Raw genomic sequence first — 21,950 nt, 5'->3', positions numbered from 1 at the left:
AGAGGGAATGAGGATGATTACAGCAGCAAAGGGTTTTGAAATGCCTTTTGTAAAGTGGCCATTTTGGTGCGAGTGAGGAGTGGTTTATGAAAGATGTCATTTGGGCTGAAGAAAGCATGTGCATTAAGGGAAATAAAGGGTAAAGCAGTTTATAATACACTTAATAACTTCAAAGTCATAAAGAAAATGACATTTAAAGGTTTCTCAGAGTCTTTTTATCATTACACTGGTAAAACACAGAGGAACCTCGTCAGGTTTTTATTTTAGGGCACCGCACTTCCCAAGAGCCCCGTTTATTGCACTTTTCTAGGGAAAAACCCTGCTTCCTTCAAGCATCAAGCTCTGAGCTGTCAGTTGTGATCTTCATGAACACAAAACCCCTTGGTTTTATTCTTCGTGACAAGCACACTGTCCTATTTACATTCTGGAGTGACTGAACAGGGAACTGTTCCTTGAAATAGGGCTACTCGGGAAGAATCCTTCCCCTCATTTCAGCAGGAGGGAATCTGATGAGACATTCCCCCTGGGCTGCAGGGACTGCTGAGGGGAGAAGCAACTGCAGCAAGGGCTAGGAGGTTCCTCGTTCAGCTGTCTATTTGTTGAGGATGAGATGAATGCAGATGGGGCAGGAGGCATCCTACAACCTGTAAAATGTATCCGAGACTGATGAAAGAGGTTAACAGTGCCGAGACTCAGCTGAAACAATTTTTTGGGAGGAAAACTACAGCTGGGCTGATGACAGGCCTTTTTTCCCAAGCACTGGGAAGGGATCCTTGAAAAGTTGTTTGACACCAACAGTGCTGTGACAGGCTGAAAAGCAGCTGATGGGATCAGCATATTTGCAACCTCCCTTTAAGGCAAAGTACAGGGCTGTTGATGGCAGGAAACTTGCTGCGTTATCTATTGACCACTGCCTGAAACATTTAGCTCAAGAAAAAGAACCACTAACAAAGAGGAGGCCTCATCTGTTTCAGATTTTAAAATAATCCAATATCACTTAGTATTTGTAGTAATTTATATGTTCCATTTTGAGGTCTTCGGGTATAGACTGGGAATCTACCACTTAAGGACCTGAACTGTCTATACAGATAATAAATTCTCTCTCATTATAGCTTTTTAAATGATTATTTTCCACATTTTTATGATGAGATTTTCTACAAGTTGGGGGAGGGGGGGAACTTTGTTCAAGAAGGGCATAGCTCTCAGCTCCTAGTGGCACAGACACACCTTAAAAGAGCAAGGTTTCTAGAGACTTTTTTTCCCAACCAAACTGGGAATGTCCTGGAACCTTCTAAAACTCTACACTGAAGCAGGATTAAGCAGATTTCCTGCCTCAGCTGTTGCTGATTTTGCTGCTTTTGAGGACACGGCGCTTGCAAGCACCAGCTGGGTGGCCTCAGCACCAGCAAAGGGATGCAGGTTCACAGGAAGAGCTCTGTGCAGCTCTGTTGGGGCTCACAGATTTTTCACACACCAGTATTTTTAATGCGGGTCTGAATATGATTATGAAGAAAATGTCTCCTACTGTCAACACAGTTGACAGTGACCTAAGTAAACCACATGAAAGGGTTTGTTTATTTTTAAACAAGAATGGCCAGGTGTAGGAAGTCACAGTGCAGTACCTCTGCTTCTATACTGCTATTACTTTAATGTCTAGAACTGTGGAAGGGAGTGTGTTCACTCAGCAGCACAACAGTTCAGCAGTGCTTCGGAAGTCATGGCCTGAATTATTATTTATTATAAACTGATTGGGCACTGCTGCACAATCAGTTCTCTACAACTACGGAATTGGACACAGAGTCTTTTAAAATGTCACTAGTAAAACAAGTGCATAGAGTCAAAATATGCTGCTACCATAAGAAATAAACAAATCATCCACAAACCAGAACAGTTAATGTCTTTAATATAAAATCACTTTTTTTTTTTTTTTCCAAAAGCAGCAGCACTGTATTACAGTTGTATTATTGTTAAATTAAAAGAACACCATCATGATTGAAGACAGCTTCATTTATGAAGTGAAATCTCCCAAGTAATTCAAAGTCCGTTTTCTGTACATTTTACTACATCAAAAAACACTGAAAACAAATTATTTTCTCTTCACTACCACCATTTCTCAAAGAAAACACAGTTTGTAGGAACACCAATGTTGGACAGTAGTTTGGATACAGATTCTATCATTGGAGGTGGACCACAGATGTACCATAAAGTATCCTTAGATACATGTTTTTCTAGATCCTTTTCAGATATTCTTCCCTCTGATGAAAAAAAAAAAAGTAGGAAATGAGAACAGAGATATTTACTTATGTAGTAATATCAAAAAGAATGATGGTTGGGGGCATTTTAACCGCTTATTTCTTAAAAATGTCAGGCCCAGTTAAGGGTAATAGGTATCAAGTTTTGAGGCCTCCAAACCCATTTGTGCTTCTGGGAATCTAGATCAGTACTTCCAGCTTGGAATGCATGGGATATTAGTCACTGAACAGAAACATGGCTTACATGCAACTAAAAACCCCATATTAAGATGAAAAAAAAACACAGATAAGTATCTCTAAGACAAATACAACAGAAATGGAAACATGATGAAGTACCTCTTGCAAACAGTCATCTTATCCTTCATCAGTCCTGCCTTAAGCAAAGTAAATACTAGTTTCTGGAATAAATTTTCAGTGGGAAATACCAGTATGAAGTTTAGATTCAACAGAGGTGGTTCAGTAGAAAAGCAAACAAAAACTGCAAAAGTATAATTTTTCTCTGAAGCATAATATGTACACTGAAATTACTTGGGTTTAGCTTGCATCTCATTTTAAATCTTTAACTTTAAAAATACTAAATTACGTATGTAAACATACGCTGCTACTAGTTATGTTAAACTTCATCTCCAAGGAGGCAATCAGGCGCGGAGGAAGGGGCGCTGTGCGGTGCCGCGGTGCTTACCTGTGACGTGCGGCTGAAGCTCTTCGCAGATCTGCGAGCTCTGCTGGGTAACGTGGAAACGACACATGATCTTTCCAGGAAATGCATTCATCAAACCAAGAATATTTTTCTGTAATGTTAAACACACTTGCTTATACCACAGGCCATTAAATCAAAGCAGATGTACGCATACCGTCCCAGTGATTATTAGCCAGGACCAAGACTCTTGCTTTTCAGCACTGAGGACTCAGTGGGCTCCACTTCAAAGGACTGATCTGCACACGTACAGAGTTTCTGTACCTGGAATCTGGATATACTACCAGCTATGTTATTAGAGCTTTTCTCCTTTTTTACAACAGGTTGTAATTTCTAAGATTTGAATCTAACAACCAGGTATGTGCTTTCCAGGTTTCCTACAATTCCCATGTGGGTTTTCCATTTAAAACAAACAAAAGAAAACCACCATGCAGCAAGTGTTTATCATCCCTTAGATTTTTTTTTTTCAAGTCTCAGATGCTTTATCTGGTAAAATTACTAGGTCCTTTACTATTTCTTCTCCCCCACGTAAAACCAACTACAGTGTAATGCTAACACTATTTTTACCAGAGTAGAATCTCTGATTTTGAGTTCAGTAATTCACAGCTGTGGTAGTTAGCACCACAAACCTAGCGGCTTTGGTTCAATAACCAAACCAAACCAACAGAAACGTACAAACAAAAAACCCCTGTCAGTCAGATGCTATACTTAGTTCTGAAACTAAGACTAGTTTACGGTCTAGATTCTGTACCAACTGGGATTTTCATTGCTGGAATTGACACTGGAAATAGTTTATTTTCTGTGAATAGGTAAATTAGCTCATTTTGCTACGTGTTTCCTTACTAAGAACAGACTGCCATGGACTGCTTAGCAAAAAAAAAAAAAAAAAAAAGGCAGACATTTTATTCCCCAGCAAACCTGTTTCTGATTCCCTACAAAGACGTGGAATACAGAGCAGCACGTAAGGCACTGCTGTACACTGCTGCACAAGTACCTCTAATACTGGCCTGCCTGCACTGTTCTGAGTCCAACTCTAAACTTCTGTCCCCTTCATATGGAACTATGCACAATTTCATAGCACTTCTGGAACAAATCCTGTCCTGGGGAGTCAGAGTCCTAAGACCTACCCAGATGGCATGCCAAAACCGTTTTAAGGCAGGACTTAACCTGCTGAAATAATCCTGCAGTCATTCACAGCACCTACTTGTAAATCTACCACTCTGTAAATTCAGACACATGGGTAGTGGCAGGTATCACACACGTGTGGCATACAACACCAAAATAATTTCCTGTGCTATCCTGGGGCGAGGACAGGCTTGCTTTAACTGAGTGAAGGAGAATTTGAACAGCTCAGCAGGATCTTTGCAGCCTGGTAAGTCAGTGAAGCAGACAGCTGAGCCATACAGACCTAAGGGAAAACACCTATCCCAGCGTCCCAGCCACAATAAAGAAATAAGGATCACATTCAGCCCTAATGAAATGAGGAAACCCCAGCTGAACGGCATCCTGGAGTAGCAAAGTTAATATGCTGTTCTATTCTAAGATTGACTGCTTCCACCATTTTAAAGAATGAGATTTTCAAAAGCAGCGCGTATAGCTGTGAAACCAAAGCACATCCCAAACCAGTACTAACCAGTACAAACCAGTCACACTAGGCTGAAGGGATGAAGGACCACACAGAATGTACACTGCTGCAGGAAACAGATCCTCCAAGGCACCAGCAAAACCTGAGGAACTCCTCATGGCGATTTATATAGATGTATCTCACAACAACATAAAGACTCTAGTGATCCTATTCCCTCAATCACATACATAAAGACATACATAAAGCACAGACATAAAGAATTTTCTTATAAGTGCTCTGGAGGGACATGAAAAATGAAGGGAAAGATCTATTTTAAGCATTGCAACATATCATTGTGTTCTCTTCTGTTCCAGAAGCTCTAATACAGCTCTGCTGTCATAACACTACTGAACCGGAACCCAAGAAATGCTGGCTCCTGCGCTGAAAAATAGCGGGCAGGCTCAGAACAGGATGGGAGATTAGAAGGGCCAGATGGAAGAATAGATAGGTTCCAGTTTGTTATGCTGCTTCTAACAACAAACAAATGCCTCTTCAAGAAAGCAAACATCTTCGGGTCTCGAAATAAGGTAGGAGTACAGAGGAAAAACTCATGATGGATCCTATATACAATTTCAGGAGTCATCATAAATTTTCACCTTGATCTTGCAATCAAAAGCTTTCAGTTCTTCAAAGAAACCTAAATCATTAGGGATGCTTCATTACAGAAGCTGTGCTGACATGACCATAAAACACTGTCAGTAACCCTTAATGGCCAAGTGCGTGATAACTGATCTTAAACTGCTAAGGAAATGCTGATGAAGTACCGCTAGAAGCAGTTTTATGAGACCTGCTTATAAAATCCTTCATTCATACACCCACTAACTACTAATGTCGTATCAACAAAGGTTCCCTATGAGTTTGGAAAGTGTTTCCTTTTGATATAATTGCTCTTGCTAGTCTTTACGTTCAATTCAATCTGTTCTGCAATTACGTGGTTGTGCTATCACGATATATAGCAGTATGCATACTATTAGTGTGTCTGTACACAGATATGTTACCGTACGTGGAATCTCTGCTATGCTGTGATGCTCTTACAAGATTACAGCACACCGTAGACATGCAGGGCTAATCGATTGATCAGGGAAGTCGATGAAAGCAGGTATATGTTACAGCATCCAAAATTTGTACACCAGTGTAAGTAATTAAAACGCACATGGGATTTGAGGCAGGAAGTGATTTGGCCTCTGTTTGTATGGTGTCCTGCACAGAGGAGTTCTCTGTAATTTGGCAACGGAATGATACGCACACTAATAGCTGAATAGCTGAGTTCTATTTTTTTTAGTTGTTATTTACCTTAAATAAGAGTTCCTTTGTATTTTTTGCACTGTAGTACAGCTTCACCGTTCCCATTTTGTATTCGTTTCCTTTACCCTCTTGGTATCCATGAAGATCTGCTACATGCAGCAGTATAGAAAACAATGGGTTAATTCCAACACCCCCTGCTATCAGCACTAGTTTTACAGGGGAGTCACCAGGCTGAGGATCAAAGAAGAAATCACCTCCCACTCGCAGAGCCACTTCTGAGTCAACAGTACACTAGGATGGAAAAGAAGATATTTAATTTCAAAACCAAAAGCAAAAGCTGAAATTATTCTTCTTGTACCTCACCATCACAAGACTTGCTGAACTTCGGCTTTTTATTCTTAATGACCAATGAGGGAAAACTAACATATTTTAAAATAAATGCAGTTTCCAGTTAGCTGAAGTCATCTGTTACAGTGTCTCTAGAGATCAAGTTCTACTTTCAGAAGTTTCAGTCTTCTGCTGAGGCAGGATGGTGACTCCCCCTTCCCACCCACGTAAGAGGAATGATTCACCTGACGGCTTTTCAACAGCAGTATTTGGCTGTGAAAACCCGAGGTTAACATGCAAGGATCACAATTATACGCAATCCCAGTCTCATGTCAAAAAAGGCCTTGCTGTGAGGCCTCATAGCAAGTCAGAATGAGCTGCACAGACTCAAGGTTTTTCTTTCCCATTCCAAAAAATAAGAAACGACCCAGAAGTGATGTCAGTAGCCACACCATCTCCTGCAGGACCACTTCTGCATTTGCAGCTTCAGTGTTGCAGAAGAAAAGGGGGAAAATCTCTGTACGGAAAAAAATAATTTCTTACAGAAATTTGCCAAACATAGAAAACAAAAGTACAATAAATAAAACGTGGGTAAGTATCTTCGTGGTAAACTGGTACTGCTTCTCTATATGAAGAGTGAGAATGCAGTACAGAGGAGCCAGGTGAGTTCTCCCACATCTCCCTGTAAGTAAACAGAACCAACAGCAGCAGAAAACAGCGCTCGTTTCAGACAATATACAGGGTTTTAAAAATAAGGAGAGGTAAACAAAATGAGGCAGGAAAAAAGAGAGAAAAAGAAAAGTTGAAACATTAGAAGTGAATTATTTACAGAAAAAAGCACTTCCTCCAAAGAAATTGGGTATGATATTCTTTGTGGAAATAAGCATTTTTAGAGTGCAACAATCTCATTCCTGTCTGATCTAAACTGCCTTAGAGAAGCAAAGCACATTACACACGCATTGTTCTAAAATAAAAGGCTATATTTTCCAAAAGCTATAAGGTACACTGTATTGAAATTATTGATTTTATATTCAGAAATATTAAAAATTAAATGCCTCTGAACCCGTACTGGTCCCATGACATCTTTTACCCTGAGATATTAACTTCCTATATAAGTAACTTTTAAACAATTAAGTACCAGATTTTTTTCTCCCGCTATACAACCTTTTCAAACTCTAGGTTGATTTTTTATTTTTCTTTCTTAAGGAAAAAGCATGCACTTTTGTTTAGGTAGAAGAGTCAATACACACCCTGCAGGTTTTTCTTTAGCATCACGGGTGAACTAGCTTACCTTTTCACTAAAACTTTTCCTATAAATTCAACCAGAACATTCATCAGCAGCAAACTGAATTATGACATCAAAAATCCTAAAAGACAGTCTTCAGAGACTGGATATTGTGAACTTAGGCTCTCATTCTCTCTAAAGAGCATTACCAAAACAACAGGCAATTCTCTTTTAAGTACTACGTGGTCTTGCTGGTATGCCCACTACATTTCCTACAGAACACCTCAAAAAGGTTATTTTGGGTAAGTTCTGGTGGAGATGAGTTGATACGGCACCAGCTGAAATATTGTGGATGGCCTAGTACTGGATTAAGTACTAGGTGAGCATCACTTTGGATGTTTTCAACTCTAGTGAAGTTGCATTAATCTTTACTGTATCTGTTGTACGAGGAACAGTACTGTGGTATTTGTAAACCTGAAAGAATCTGTCAATTTAAATCCTGCGGCCGCATTTAAGCAATTTAAATACCAGACAGGAAATAGCAAATAGGACAGAGCACTGAAAAGCACAGAAGTTGCTAAGACGGATCATCAATGAAACAAGACCAGCAGTAGTGCTAGTACACTTCTTACTCAACAGGATAAACAGATGGACAAAACATTGCAGGAGGTCAATGCCAGACCTCACATTTAATATAGGAAACAAATCAAGTTTTAGATTATGTCAATACTACAAAAATACTGCATATTTAAAAGAACGCTATAGAAATGCTGGATCGCACTGCATAAATTACAAAGGAGCAAGAACCCTGTGATGAAGATTGCAGTATCATTAAGCCTACCAAACACAAGTTCCCTAAAATGATCACAATAACTAAATTACCGTATCAGTATCCTATTTCAGTTTCTCACCGAATAAAGGTTTTAACATTTATATTGTATTAAAAATGCTCAAACAAGTCAACAGGTGTTTTTCAGTAAATATAAGAAGTAGTCTAACACTCCCACCCTCCCCAACTGAGAAAAAGAAAATGAAAAACTAATGCTAAATGTCACAATCAACAGCTAATCTCGTTTACCTCAGTGTGAATCCAGTGAGCAGGAGGATGAGCAGTGTACTTAACTGCCAGTTCTAATATTCCTTCTCGTTCCAACAGACCAGGGCTTGAACACATTGAGAATCCCCCAACTACAGATACTCCAGGAATAAAGAAATCAACCCTAAAAAGTGATGAGAACCAAAAATTAAAACAAGCAAGCAAACAAACAAAACCAAAACATGGAAAAAGGTAGGCAAAACAGAAGTGCTGGCTTTATTTCTATTACCCAACCTTTACAAAGACATCTTCACTTCCACAACATAACTTTTCCAATAAGTAGACCTAATCTTGAGTAACACCATTTTCTTAGATTTATTGTCATCTGGAAACACGTCATCATCATTATTATACCAGCAGGTCTTTAACTGTTCTGCCTTGAGCGTTAGATGCAATGTCTTACAACAGACTAGAATGATAACTGTTTAAATAAATTAATTGCATATTAAAACAAAGCCAAAACACGATATGGCCTGACGGAGTAGCTTAAATTCCACTCTTTTCAGTGCCTTTGTTGCTCTCTTCGATTTTGAAACAAAGGAAGGGTGGGAAACTCATTTGGGAGAAATTTGAGGGTTTTGAATAAACATTTTTCTTTTCTTTGGAAGATGAAATATTTGAATTAAAAAAAAAAATAAAAATTCTTTATGTACACAGTCAGCTACTAGAATAAACAGCATTGCTTTACCTATTGAGCTGCAGTGCCCTCTGGTGGCAGATATCTTTTTTTCTGGTTGGTAGAAATTAGGACTGGAATAAGTAACAATTTCTTTCAAGCAAAAGTAAACCATGCATCAGTTGTTTCTACACACGAGCAGGTAACATATGGCCAACCGTTTGCAACACCAGCAATTAGAGAATACGGAAGGCAAGTCATTAAGCTGTAATTCATTTTCATAAATGCAAGGCTTCCGTGCTCAAATAGCATCTGAAAAAGTTTTACGTCAGTGTGTGAACTAACATTTAAACTCCTCCGGGTTGCCAAATCTTTAAATCCTTCAATTTTCTACAGCACATAACAATATCCTTGTATTTCAAAATAAAACTAATGTTCAAAGCCAATTGTGCTGCTCCGCTTAGGGAACAGCCACGCTGGTAAGCAGTGCCAAGTACTTCATCGTGATTACGCAATTCAAGCCTCAATTGAGCTGGCTCAGTATTAGTGAAGTGGGAATGCAACATGAAATGTAGACCAGTTTCCACTGCATGTTGTCTTTAAACAGAAAGGCTGTATTCTTCATGGAGAATTCAGAATCTTGAGGGGGGAGAGAAGTACTTCGAATAATTTACTACTGAATAGAAAATCTTGCCTGGTTGCTCCCTACAAAGCTTCAGCCTTCAAAGAAAAATATTCTTTTTCTCCTGCAGTATGCACAAAGTGCACAGTGCACAATAATATAGTGAAACAATTTCCTACTTTATGCTAATAAACTTGTTGACTTACAGAAGTATCTGACTGCACACGAAAGGCAAACAAACAACAAAACTTGCGAAGGCTGGCTGATCTGCAAAATCAGTCACTTCACTAATTTCGCTGTCCTCAGCTTCTGCAGGCCCACTGACTGGGGCTCAGCATCCCTGGCAGTAAGGATCTAGAGACAAGGAAGGACGATTCTCGTGTTGCAGCGCGTATCATATCAAAGAACACCTCAGTAAGCTACCAAAGCTCTTTACCACCCTCTGGTGGAAAATAATCTCACTATATAGATTAATGAGATGAATAAGAAATGACATTTATGCTGTAAAGTAACAATTTACATTCAAGTTATAATGTTCTCCTTGACCTATAAAGGGAGAAATTCGTCATGCCTGGTGGAGAAACTTAGATACAAAACCAAACATTGCTGTAAAGCCTAAACTGAAGGTAGTTCTTCCCTTCTATAGTACTAATGCAGGTGTGCTTTTCCTTCTATGTATTTCTTTCCCAATTACATCATGATGAAAGATTTCAGTGCCTAGGATACTATAATTTGTGGACTAGCTTGTATTTCTGATGACACGTCTCAGCTGTGCGTAGGGAGTGTAAGAGGACAGAAGAAATACTATCTGTGACAGCTTCGGTGAAAGGAACTGTAGAGAAAAGAGAAAAAAAACACAGCATTACAGCCTCACAAAAAGGAGAGGCTGAAAAAGATGCAACTCAGAGAAGACCTTAGGGCTGTTTTGCATTTCCTTCATTTTACAGGCTAAACGTTTACTAAGCCAAACGTTTAAGAAAAGAACAACCAATAGCAGTCGCTAATGGTTGCTGGAGATTAGAAACAAAACTATAAAGCTACTTCTTGTAGGTTATTTATAACACGCACATACCTCACCACATGTTTTAGGAAATCAAAACAGATAACAAGAAGTCTTTTCGTTATTACTTGAAGTCAGATGGAGACCAACGTCTACCAGCATGCTTGAAAAACAAATTAAGCTTTGCTTCTGAAAAACTGGGTGATTAAAACACTTTCAAAAATACCTATATTTTTTAGTGATAATCGTTGGCTGTAACATCTACAGCGAATTCTAACAAGTTAGCCTTTTCTACTCAGGAAATTGTGGTCTGGTATTTTGTATGGCTCATCAAAAAATGTTACCACGGTTTATAGCTACAAGTATAGAAAACTTGTTGTATCCCTTACAATAGCATTAGAACACTTTAAAGGAAGAAGAAAATGAAAAAGAGTAATTATAATTAAAGCTTTCAGTTTTCAGCAGGATAATTGCTACAGCATTTTTGGAGGGTAAATGCACTTTCTGAGTACTGGCAAGCAAGAATTTAATATGAGTCACTGCACATGTGCAAAAACTGCAGCAAATTACTCCACAAATACAAATTATTGCAATCAACATCTTGTGTTCTGGTTCTAAATTTAAAAGCCAGCATATTAACACTACAAGAGTAACATATGCTGTTAATACCCTCACAGCTATACTTTGATTCCAGCAAAACCACTTTCAGATGGCCTAAGCCAATAAAAAGTTTAAGAACCATTTAAATGACCGGTGCCAAAAGCAACTACTCATAGTTTTAAATTAAGAGAGAAAAACATTGATGAAGCGAAAGCATTTTTAATAAGAATGGAAGACAAACATGAAAATCCAGTATGTTCTGGGAGGGGAGGGGGGGAGATGGAGAACAACAAAAGCACTGCAAGGTTGCTTAAACAGGCAGCTAATTTTAAAGACTTAATAATTCCACATTATTTTCAAGTTTGCAGATACATAGTTCTGTATGAAACTGACTTAACAGGCTCTTCCTTTCAAAGAGGAAGCTTTGGGTGGAGGGAGAATAAAAGATACCAGGCAATTCTGATTTAATTATACAGTTAAAAACAAAAAATAAATAACTTGCAAAGCAGCAGCAGTCCCTGCTCCACTGTAAGAATGACTAGTAAATAAAAGCTGTAAAGACAACTTGCAGAATAAAGTGCAGGGTACTTCAAAGGCAGTTGAAATCAAAGATCTTTGCAAGTCCCTTCCAACTAAACAATTTGATTCTAAAGTTCTCTTGAAGAAATCTTGTAGCACATATAAACCAGAGACAAATAATGAAACAACCAGACTGAACATTTAAAATTAACATATTTAATAATGTTTTTAAAAAAAAAATACCAGCACTTTCTCAGCCCTTAATAATAAAACATCCTCTTATATAAACTACTGCATTTTTCCAAGGCACAATTATCAGAGGCCATTTACCATTTGTTATAGCGGACCTCTGCTAGTAATTTCCCCCTTAAATATCGGAAAATCTTACCACTGTCCTGCTTTGAAAGTAAAATCTTTATTTGCAATAGCCAAACGGAGTCTTTTGACTGTCTCTGATTCATTGGTGATTCCACACACTTTGGCTTGTGAAATTACCTACCAAAAGGAAGATAAGCCACTGTAAATAAGTTATGTCAACAGTATCTGCAGGGAAAGTAGTTCAGGATCTGTATAGGAGATATCTATCACTTCCCATTACTTGCAATAGTTAATTACCTAAAGCACCAACATTTTTGCACTGTGATAGAGAAACAAGAAGACATCGGCCTACAGAGTGAGCAGAGAAATAGTTTTCTACTTATAGACCACCACGTCTGTCACTTTTGTCAGGGTTCATCTAAGATTGCATATCAGCTTGTTTTACTTCAGCTACAGAGAAGCAGCTGCCAACTACCACTTTTCAGATTCTCTTGACACCTGCACAAAGCAAACCTGTATCTTTCCAGCAATGAAATAAAAAGATCTCTGATGTGAAGACTGACAAAGGAAACTTGCAAAATATCAGCTACTGTTGAAGTCACTGTCAGAATTTGGGATCTACATCTAGTTTTACTGAAGTAAAAAAAAAAAAAAAAAAAAAAAAAAAAAAAAAAAGAGCCTTGCATTACTCTATTTATACACGTACCCACTTGACCATGTGTGTCACCTGCGAACACAGGGAAACTGAGACACAAGCGTTCATTACTGGCTAATGTAAGAGTTTTTATTTTGCAACCAGATGGAAGGGGATGCACAAGTCATAGTTGTTTATCTGATACCACTTCTAAAGAATTAAAAACCAACCAACCAAACGCAACAACAAAAGACCAAATACAAATAATGAAAAATAGTGCATTTCTAAATGAAAAACAGATCTAGCAACAGAATCACTTGGGGAGGACTGCACCACATAACTTTAAACTCTTTGATGCCTGTAAGCGCAACATAGATTATCATCCCCTCCCTGCCCTTCTTCTTTGGATATTTCTGACTTTTAATTATCAATTTTTTTATCTCTACAACAGAAGTAGTACCCCACATATTGTCCAAACAGGCCAATACCATAACCCTATTAGAAAAAGCTAATGACAAATAAAATAATAAAATAATAAGTAAATACTAGTAATGCCACCACGACTTTATCATTTCTTATTTGTGTAAGACTAAATAGCAGAGGAAAGGGAAAAGGAGGAAAGAGAAAAGGAAAAGAAACTGTGTTAATTTGAAACACACGGCAGGAAATTAATTTCTTCATAAAGCAACATCTGAACACATCCGCTGTCCCACAAAACAGCAGGACATTTGCCAATTTAAAATAAAGTAGCATACGTTTCCTTTCCGTGTTAACAGATAGCATTAAATGGGAAAAGTGATCATTCTACATTAACAAGACAAAATGTCAAATACATGACTTAAATGGCTGTTTTAACGGGGAAACTCTAAGTGTAGGAAATGGTCTTTAAGTTTGCATCTTCTTTCTTCTCTTCTTTACTCTTTTGAGCACTCCCTAATTTGTTCTTTGGTCAATGCATCTGACAGGGCCCTGGAAACATAACTCATAATCAGAATAAAGTTATTACAAAAATGAAATTTGCCAGGGTGACCAAGGATGTTCAGCCAGTATTTCGGACCATCACAAGCATATCCGATCAGCCCTGAGCAAGGCGGCAGTGAGAGAGGAAGCCCCTAGACTTTGCCACTGTATTTCAAGAAAGTGTCAGGCACTTTTTCTTGCCCTTGCCCTTCGCATTACCACACTTCAGCAGGTGACACAGTGTGGCATGTACGTTAATACAACACAGACCTATAATTCTTTAATCTTTCTAAAGGATTGCGCTGGCCAAATAAGGCAATACAGGCCGAGAGCAGCAAACTGCTGATTACACGGAATTTCAAACCAAGTGAAGGATTTAAAATAAACTGATTTTAAAGTGGTCAGAAGAAAAGTAACAAAATATAAATCAAGCATTTTTAAAAAAGAAACAACATAATCCTCTAACACGCTGAGAATGTGTTAGCAGAACTGAGCTCTGCTCTTCCACCTAAGCCATACAGCTTCCTTCTTGCCCTCAGACCTTACACAGTTCTCTGCACCTACCCATTTGCTGTGCAGTAACAGAAAGCAGAGTGCCTCAACGCTGTCAGTGTGGAGAAGCATATGTATAAATGGTGGACATAGGTGTGCTTTCATTACCTATTATAGTCCGTATTTGATTAGAATTAAATTTCTTGTCTAACATGAAGTGAACAATTATGCATATTGACACTTTTTATTCCTTGTTATATTTCATCCATTCACGACAAAATCCACCCATTTTACAACAATATAAAATATGAAAAATGAGGGGAAAAAAGTGAAATATACTCTAGTAGAAGAGAAAGGGAATCCTAAGAATCAAAACCAATTATCCAATTTCTTCACATGAGACAAAAAAAGTTTCTAACACCCCAAAGAACAGAACACTAACCTCCTGGCGAAAATTGCTTGCTGTTCTCTCTAGATGATCCATTTTCCTTTTTGATTTTAGTGTGCTGCAACACAAAGCAAACAAATTGTCATTTTGACAACTACTACTGTCCCTCACTGACAGGAATTTCTGTTAACACAATGATTTGCCTGTGTAATCCAGCCTACGTTTCAGAAGACATAAGTCTAAGCAGGAATTAAATAGAAAAATATAATCAGGAGCTAGCTAAGTATTTACAGGTCTGTAATAACTTGTCGGCTTCATTTTGCAGTGTTATTGTGACGTTCTCCTTAAAAAAAAAAAAAAAAAAAAAAAAGTAGATGGATAACCTACCCATTCGCTGTGCAGTAACAGAAAGCAGAGTGCCTCAACACCGTCAGTGTGGAATGCGCAGGACAAATTCTGCTGGCACCTCTCAGGAGCTGAGGAATAGTCACACCCATGTGAATAGTGGCATGAGCCATGATGGCTGAGCTGTCTTCAGAATCTCCAGCTCCTGAAAAATCCATATAAATATTTGTTACGTGAAATACCCACTGTTTGACACTGCTTGCCCTCACCCTTTACTTCCAGGAAATGAGGAAGGCCAAAGCTCAGCTGGAGCTAAAATTAGCAACAGATGTACAAGGCAGCAAGAAGGAATTTTAGAAATACAAAAGTATAATAAAGAAGTGAAACTGCATCTGTGAATAGAACAGGAAGGCAACCCAGTCACAAATGATGCACAAAATGATGAAGACCCCCCTGTTTTCACCTCTGTCCTCACAGGCAGAGCCTGCAGCCAGACCTCTGCTTGTACCGGGAGTGTTCGGGACAGAGGGCAGGTAAGAGTGGGGCAGCAACAGTTTCAGGGACTGCTTAGGGGAGCTGGATGTATCCAAATGCACAAAGCCCGGCAGGATATAGTCAAGGGCACCATGAGACACAGAAGACATGCTTGTGAGACCCCGCCTGTCATCTGTGAAAGGCCACAGTTAACAGGGAAAGTCCTCACCTGACTAGGACAGGTGCGTGGCCATCTTTAAGAGGCAAGCAGCAGCGTCCGTGTCCAGTCAGTACCGCCTGTGTCACCCGAAAACTGCTCAGAGCTCGCCCTTTGGGAACCTGTGTGAAAGCCGGGAAAGAAATCAGGGCAATTGAACAGGGATGTACCAAGGGCAAATCCAGTTTGACAAAGCAGGCCGTCTCCTTGTGATGACGTGTGCTGGGGCAGCCAGGGGATGGCAGTGGACACAACGTGCTTCGACTTCCCTGGGGTTTCTGACACCACCTCCCACACCACAGCCATTAGGAACCAGAGGCTCGGTGGCCACTTGATGTTGTTACCTGCATCGAGAGCTTGGCTGATGGTGACAGAATGGATCGTGAGCAAACCTGTGGGTGATACCAAGTTACAGGGATGGCGTCCCTTCCCAGGGACACTGAGAAACTGGGCGACAGAAACCTCGTGAACTGAAGCGTGAAGGTCTGCACCTGGGGCTGGCCTAATCCCGCGCTGGCACCCAGCAGGACTTTGACCAGGTGACACCCAGCAGTCCCCCCGGCCAGCGTGTCTGTCACTCTAAGTGCTCGCACAGTATTTGTGTTTGAAAAAAAAAGGTTGGACAAACACTGGAAACGTATTACCTTTTCCCAGCCAGAATTTATTTTCTAACAGACATTTATAAACATTAAATAAAACCGCTTATGGGTTAAAAACACATACACATCTCCTATTTCCTGGTTAAGGGGCTGATGTAGAAATACACGTCAACGCAGCAAATCATACACCCTACAAAATACTTACACCTCTAAACAGTTAAGCGGCTCGAGGAGACTTAGCGCACACTCCTGTGGAGACACAGCGTGCATTTCAGAGCTGCGTACCAAAACGGAGTGTTGACAGAGAAATATGAGCTGACGTACAATTTCCAAAACAAGTCGGAAATATCCTTCACTCATCAAGTGTAGGAAAAGGTTCACATTGAGCCCAAAGACATTTCCCATTGCTTGTAAATCTGCCCTCGTTTTTCCTAAAACTGATTAGCATAATTCTCCACCATGTTACCCTCACCTAGCAAGTTATCATACTGGCTCTATGAAGCTGTCCCTTGTTTCTTTAAAACACTCTTGATCCGTTTCTTCCATTTAAATCCCCTTTTCCTGCATTCTTTTAAAGCATGTAATTTATTTTCAAACTGTTTGTTTCTCCTTTTGAATCCCTTTAAATGGCAATGATCCAGCTTGTTTAACTAATCAGGCCTATACGCCAGGCTTTCACAGGCAGCTGCATGGCTGGTCACTGGGCAATTTGTCCTGTTTGTAATCTCGTACAAATGGGAGGCAGAGCTTTGGTAAATGAGGCTGCTCAGAAACAGAATACATTTACTATAACTGCTTAAAATGCCCACTTCAAGCATAAGAAATACTTCCTGTCCGTAATTCGTAATAGCTTCTTAGCATTTAATTACACAGCAGCTTGCGACTTCTCAAAGCGGAATTATTAAAAACTCTTCCACCACCAGCAGGCAAAACTGCTGGAAAAAGTTTTTGCCGCAGCACACACTGAGTACTTTGTTGAACAAAGTATTTCTGTGGTGTCTACATGCAAACGTAGAAAAGGTATTGCTAAAGTATTACCATTCTTTAAGTAGTCTATCGGGCCAAAGTACACATCTCATGAAGAAATCACATCCCTCAACTGAGATCAGCACGTTCAGTTTGTAAACCCTGCTCAGAAAGCACTGAGTTACTCAAATCCACGAGATCAGCTTATGACCTAGAGTTGTTTAGGTACTGCAGCTTGCTTACATTCATCTGTATCTCCTTTTTCAGGCTTCCATGTGCTTTCTGATTCCTTTTTTCGAGCTTTTCACTCTATCACACTAATTAAAAGTGAAGTTTGAAAGAGGACATTTTTATGTAAGCAGTTTATTCCAATAGCTGGGACTTTAAATAAATCATCACAGAAAAAACTCCAATATTTTGCTTTGGAGGCCCAGAACTGAGAACGAAGATTAAATCATTTTTTTTTTTCTTTTGTAAAGCATCTCGCACCCTTCAAAACCTCTTCTGGGATTCACTGCTGCCAAGCACGGCGACACCTGCTGGTCCAACACGCGGCCTAAATTTAAAATCCAACAGGAAGATTCTCAACTGCTTGATTTACATCCTTGGTTTGACTTAATCGTTGTGCTGCTAGGGTTGGCAGGCCATTACAGCTAGCCCTATTTTGACAGCTGTTCATTTAGGATATAAACGTGTAGTTCTACGCGTTAAAAAAAATATACATTAAGAAATAAGTTTAAAAAAGAGTGGGAGTGCCCTAAACCCTTGACTCTTGAGCAGCAGCTCTCCCTCAGATTTGGCTGATCCCACCGCCGATCCCTTCCCAGCCCTACAAACCCCACTAAACCCGTTTGCGGCGGTCACCCCGCGGCTGTCAAACCCCGGAACCCCTCACAACGAGCCCCGGCCGTGCCCTCACGGACCGGGTCCCCCGGCTGTGACCCCCGCAGTGCTCGGCGAGCAGCCTGAGGGCGAGGACAAACCCGCAGCCCCGCGGGGAGCCTCCCCTCAGCCCCCTTAACGACCGTTACCGACCGTTACCGGCCCAACGGCCGCCCGCCGCGCGCGCCCCCCCCTCCCCAACGGCCGCCCCGCCGTGCCCTACCCGGCGCCGCGTCACGTGACGGGAGGGGCGGGAAGGAGAGGGGCGCAGGCGGGTTCTGCGCATGCGCAGCCGCTCCCTTTCCGCCCCGTCCCTCCCCGCCCGTTCCGGGCCGGGCGCCATGATGGCGGTGTTCCACGACGAGGTGGAGATCGAGGACTTCGAGTACGACGCCGAGAGCGGCACCTACAGCTACCCCTGCCCCTGCGGGGACCGCTTCCTCATCACGCGGGTAACGGCGGGGGGGCGGGGGGCTCACCCGTGAGGTGATTGGGGGGCTGTGAGGTGAGGGAGGGGTCCCTGGGAGGTTGGGGGGGAAGGGAGGGGTCCCTGGGTGAGGGGCGGCCGCTGTCTGAGCGTTTCCTGCCCCCGTTTCAGGAGGACCTGGAGAACGGCGAGGAGGTGGCCACCTGCCCCAGCTGCTCGCTCATCCTGCGCGTCATCTACGACCAGGTGGGTGCGGGAGGGCGGTCTGCGCCTCCACGCTTCGTGCTGCCTCAGCCAAGGGGGGGTTGGGGTTTGTTGTGGATTTTTTAAAGGCCTTGGGAAGCCTGGGGTGAGGCTGGCAGGGAGCTGGCTGAAGCATCCCTTCTGTTGTGGCTCCCTCTCCTGCGTTGTTTTCTTTCCTGGAGTCCGCCAGCTGCTGTGTCTGAGCTTTATATCGTGCCTGCTCTGGGTGAGCATGGGGCGAAACGTGGGCAAAACAGCCCCAGAGATGTTAAGATGTCTGTGACTCCAGCAGCACAGTCATCTAATTTAATTTTTACAAGTAGTAGGCATGCTACGGCTCTCATCTTCTGGGAGACAATTTGATGCCGTTTACATCCACACCAGAAAGCAAAATGGTGATCTGATGTCTTCTGGGGGAGAGGAGACGCAAAAATAACGAAATCCAACTAAAACTCTGCTTGCTGTCTCTAGGAACAGTTCATGCGTGATGAAGTCATTGCAGAACCTTTGGCAAACAAGGAACTGGTTAAGTGCTGACGAACGCGTCATGAACTGTTGCTGCTTTAGGATAAGAAATTATGGGAATGACAACTTCGGGAAGAGATGCGGTGCTCCGCCTGGAACTTCTTGCTGCTGTGAGAAATGAGTGCAATAAGTGGCTGTCATAATGACACGAATAAGAATTTTCTTGGACATGAACATGGATGGGTTTTGTTCTAAAATGTTGCACATTTTAAGAAAATAATAGCTGGGTTACATATTCTGGAAGACTTGGAATATGATCCGGATTGACTTCAAATCAGTATTCAGAAGCGTGCAGAGTGACAGTACAGTTGGATGTGGTAGAGAGCAGTGAGCATATGTGAGTGCAAAATGGCACAGAGAGATGAAATTTTGGGAGACAAGATGTAAAGGCCTGTGGGGCGTGGTGCCATACAGAGTTGCTGTGTTGGTGTGTCTCGGTGTCACCTAGGAAGTGGACCCTCATGCTTCCAGCCTGTGCTGAGCTTAGGAGGAACGGGAGGCCCAGAACCGCTGCTGCTGGTAAATTGTTTTCGCTACTGCAAGCGCAAAGAAGGCGCAGCACGTGGATTGAAGCAGATGTGTTTGATAAATTGCAGTTGCTTAGAAACAGCTTTGGTAGCTGTATTAGTGGGATATCTGAAATAATTATACACTTCTGGTGCATGAAATGAAACAAAAGGAGTCCAACTCTTCTACCCTTCAAAGCTAGTAATGTGCAAATGGACTTGAACTCACAACTGGATTTTAATATGCCCATATTTTCTCAGTGATTTGACTGTTACAGCAAATATAAAGCAGTCTGCAGTTCTCTGTCCCATTTATAGCAGTGCACTTCCTGAATTTTTCGGTCTCACTTTGTTCTGTCACTTCCCAGAGAAGAGATACCCACAGTTGGCTTGATTTATGAATAAAAAAGAATTTTAAGATAGAGTTGGAAGAGTATACTCTGAAAGTACCTTGATTCTAAGACTACTTCTTGTATTACAGGCCACTGTGTATAAGTATTTATTGAAAAGAATGATCATTCATGTGTTTTGTTGGATTTGACATCTGTGAAGTTAAATTTGGGGGGAAATATTTGTGCAGCGTTTATATAATTACTTCACTCCAGGCACTAGAGATAAACAAGTCTTACTGATGTCCTTCTTTTAATTATTTTTGTTCTTACAACGTTCTGTGAATGTTGGAAATGAACATTCGAGTTATTTAGAAACAAACAAACCCTACACCCTCTAGCTAGAAGTTTTGAAGGCACCGTGCACAACCCGAAGTGTTTTGATGCCGAAACCAGCAGGTGGCACTCGTGCCACTTAAATACCTGTGCTTCAGAAGATGCTGTGGTAACTGGTTAGCTATTTCTTAGCAAATATTTATTTCTACTGTTTATTTAAATAAAGATTCTTGAAATTGCACCAGTGGTTATAATGAGCTGTTGCTTATTCTGTTATTCTGTTTGTGCACCGGCCAGAATAGTTTCTGAAGGTGTTGAGCTGCTGCTGCAGTGCTTGTGGTTCTGAAATCTCTTCAGGTTAGTTAAAAAAAAGTGGTCAGGTTGTCAGTCCAGCAGTAGGTGCTACAAAGGAAATTTACAGGAACCCCATTTAAGCTCATATTCAGACTGCATAAATATCAGTTGTTTGTTTTTTTTCCGCCCAAGTCTTATAAATAAAATCATGCATTTTATTTCATCCAAAGTGATTCACGTAGGATATCTGAACGTGCATGCATTTTACAGAATTAATTTGGCCAGATTTCAAGGGGGGGTTCTTTTTTTAATGAAGGTAAGGCATTGCCATGAAGATATGTTTTTTGAAACTTAAGTAGAGAATTGCTTATATTCCACGTGGTCGAATTCCGACAAGGTTGTAAGGAAGTGTTTATCAGCTGCATCTTATTTGGATTGCGTTTATTTAATAATGCCACTTATGTATGTGCTATGGTTATGTTAGGTAGTACATATCAATGCTTCAGTCAACTATTTTGTCTCCCTTTTTCCTTTTCCAGAGCTTTTTCATAGGATAACAACAGCACAATATCATGTCTGACTTTGTTAGAGCAGGATGTGTCCACATTTGCCAGCAGAATTTGCTTTCAGCTTGGTTTCTTTGCAGTGTCTTAGAGATCTTGAGAGAACAGTTGCTGTCCTTGGGGGAGGAGGGAGGGAGAGACAAAGCAAAGAGGATGGATGATCTCTCTCCCCTCTTTGTTGCCTTTTAGGAGTCTGAGAAAGATGTTTAAAAAGTGTTGAGCCATTTCATTGCTTTCCCTTCTGTTCTGCAGAGAGGGGTGGAGTTCTGTAGCAGTGGAGTGGAGCCTTAATAAAAGCTCAGTGATGGTAACGTGCCCATTTTTGTGTTTTCCTAACTGGTAAGAAGCTTTTGACTCCGGCGATAGCAGATGACTTTTTTTTTTAATTCCTCTGTGCTGTGTAATTCCAAAACTGCAGGCAGGGCAATCTGAGTAACCCATCAGCAATGTTCCTGTCTTGCAATTCAGTCACAAGATTTCCTCATACCACCGTGGGCTCCTGCCCAGTGTGTAGGCCCCTTATCCATCCCTTGTGTGCTGCGTGCTCTTGGAAACCAAGGGCTCGCTTGTCTGCTGCAAAGACAGCTATGTGGGGCACAAAGAAGGCTTTGGCTGCTTGCTTGTCTCGG

At 41.0% G+C, this 21,950-nt stretch overlaps 2 protein-coding genes across 9 annotated transcripts in view; one reads left to right on the top strand and one right to left on the bottom strand.

The window, feature by feature from the left end:
- Nucleotides 1-1,886: 1,886 nt before the first annotated feature.
- OXNAD1 (oxidoreductase NAD binding domain containing 1) lies at nucleotides 1,887-18,404 on the bottom strand. Of its 3 annotated transcripts, XM_084507569.1 has the most exons (10): nucleotides 17,460-17,922; nucleotides 16,456-16,499; nucleotides 15,664-15,773; nucleotides 15,003-15,165; nucleotides 14,670-14,733; nucleotides 12,212-12,318; nucleotides 8,449-8,590; nucleotides 5,867-6,109; nucleotides 2,935-3,043; nucleotides 1,887-2,255 (listed from the first exon to the last, which is right to left on the bottom strand). In XM_084507569.1, exons 4-10 carry the CDS (start codon nucleotides 15,131-15,133, stop codon nucleotides 2,101-2,103), a joined length of 951 nt encoding a protein of 316 aa, XP_084363695.1. In that variant the 5' UTR covers nucleotides 15,134-15,165; nucleotides 15,664-15,773; nucleotides 16,456-16,499; nucleotides 17,460-17,922; the 3' UTR covers nucleotides 1,887-2,100. The 3 variants fall into 3 exon arrangements, with proteins under 3 accessions (XP_084363695.1, XP_084363693.1, XP_084363694.1); XM_084507567.1 differs by lacking the exons at nucleotides 16,456-16,499; nucleotides 17,460-17,922 and adding an exon at nucleotides 18,322-18,404; XM_084507568.1 differs by lacking the exon at nucleotides 16,456-16,499.
- A 7-nt stretch (nucleotides 18,405-18,411) lies between these two features.
- The window catches only part of DPH3 (diphthamide biosynthesis 3), a 16,267-nt gene continuing 12,728 nt past the window's right edge, over nucleotides 18,412-21,950 (top strand). For 3 of the 6 annotated variants that reach the window (XR_014688996.1, XR_014688997.1, XR_014688998.1), the window contains exons 1-2: nucleotides 18,417-18,550; nucleotides 18,697-18,771. Coding sequence is in view for 1 of the 6 variants with exons in the window: in XM_084507570.1 (XP_084363696.1) it covers nucleotides 18,440-18,550; nucleotides 18,697-18,771; nucleotides 19,240-19,305 (252 nt within the window). In the remaining 5 variants the exon portion in view is untranslated. Of the gene's footprint in view, nucleotides 18,551-18,696; nucleotides 18,772-19,239; nucleotides 20,706-21,950 lie in introns of those variants that run through there. The other 3 variants (XR_014688999.1, XR_014689000.1, XM_084507570.1) reach the window with 2 other exon arrangements.

The sequence above is a fragment of the Aythya ferina genome, assembly GCF_964211825.1.
Source record: "Aythya ferina genome assembly, chromosome: 2".
In the NCBI taxonomy this organism is placed as follows: domain Eukaryota; kingdom Metazoa; phylum Chordata; class Aves; order Anseriformes; family Anatidae; genus Aythya; species Aythya ferina.
The sequence above is the reverse complement of the archived record's forward strand: the minus strand, read 5'-3'. Positions and strand labels throughout refer to the sequence as shown.

Bases quoted from the DNA above. Each gene is read 5' to 3' on its own strand.
- OXNAD1 (XM_084507567.1), bottom strand. From the start codon at position 15,133: ATGGCTCATGCCACTATTCACATGGGTGTGACTATTCCTCAGCTCCTG. The intron at 12,319-14,669 runs GTTAGTGTTCTG...TCCTTTTGGTAG, and splicing joins CAAGCAATTTTCGCCAGGAG to GTAATTTCACAAGCCAAAGT. The intron at 6,110-8,448 runs GTAAACGAGATT...TTTCCATCCTAG, and splicing joins CTCACTGGATTCACACTGAG to TGTACTGTTGACTCAGAAGT.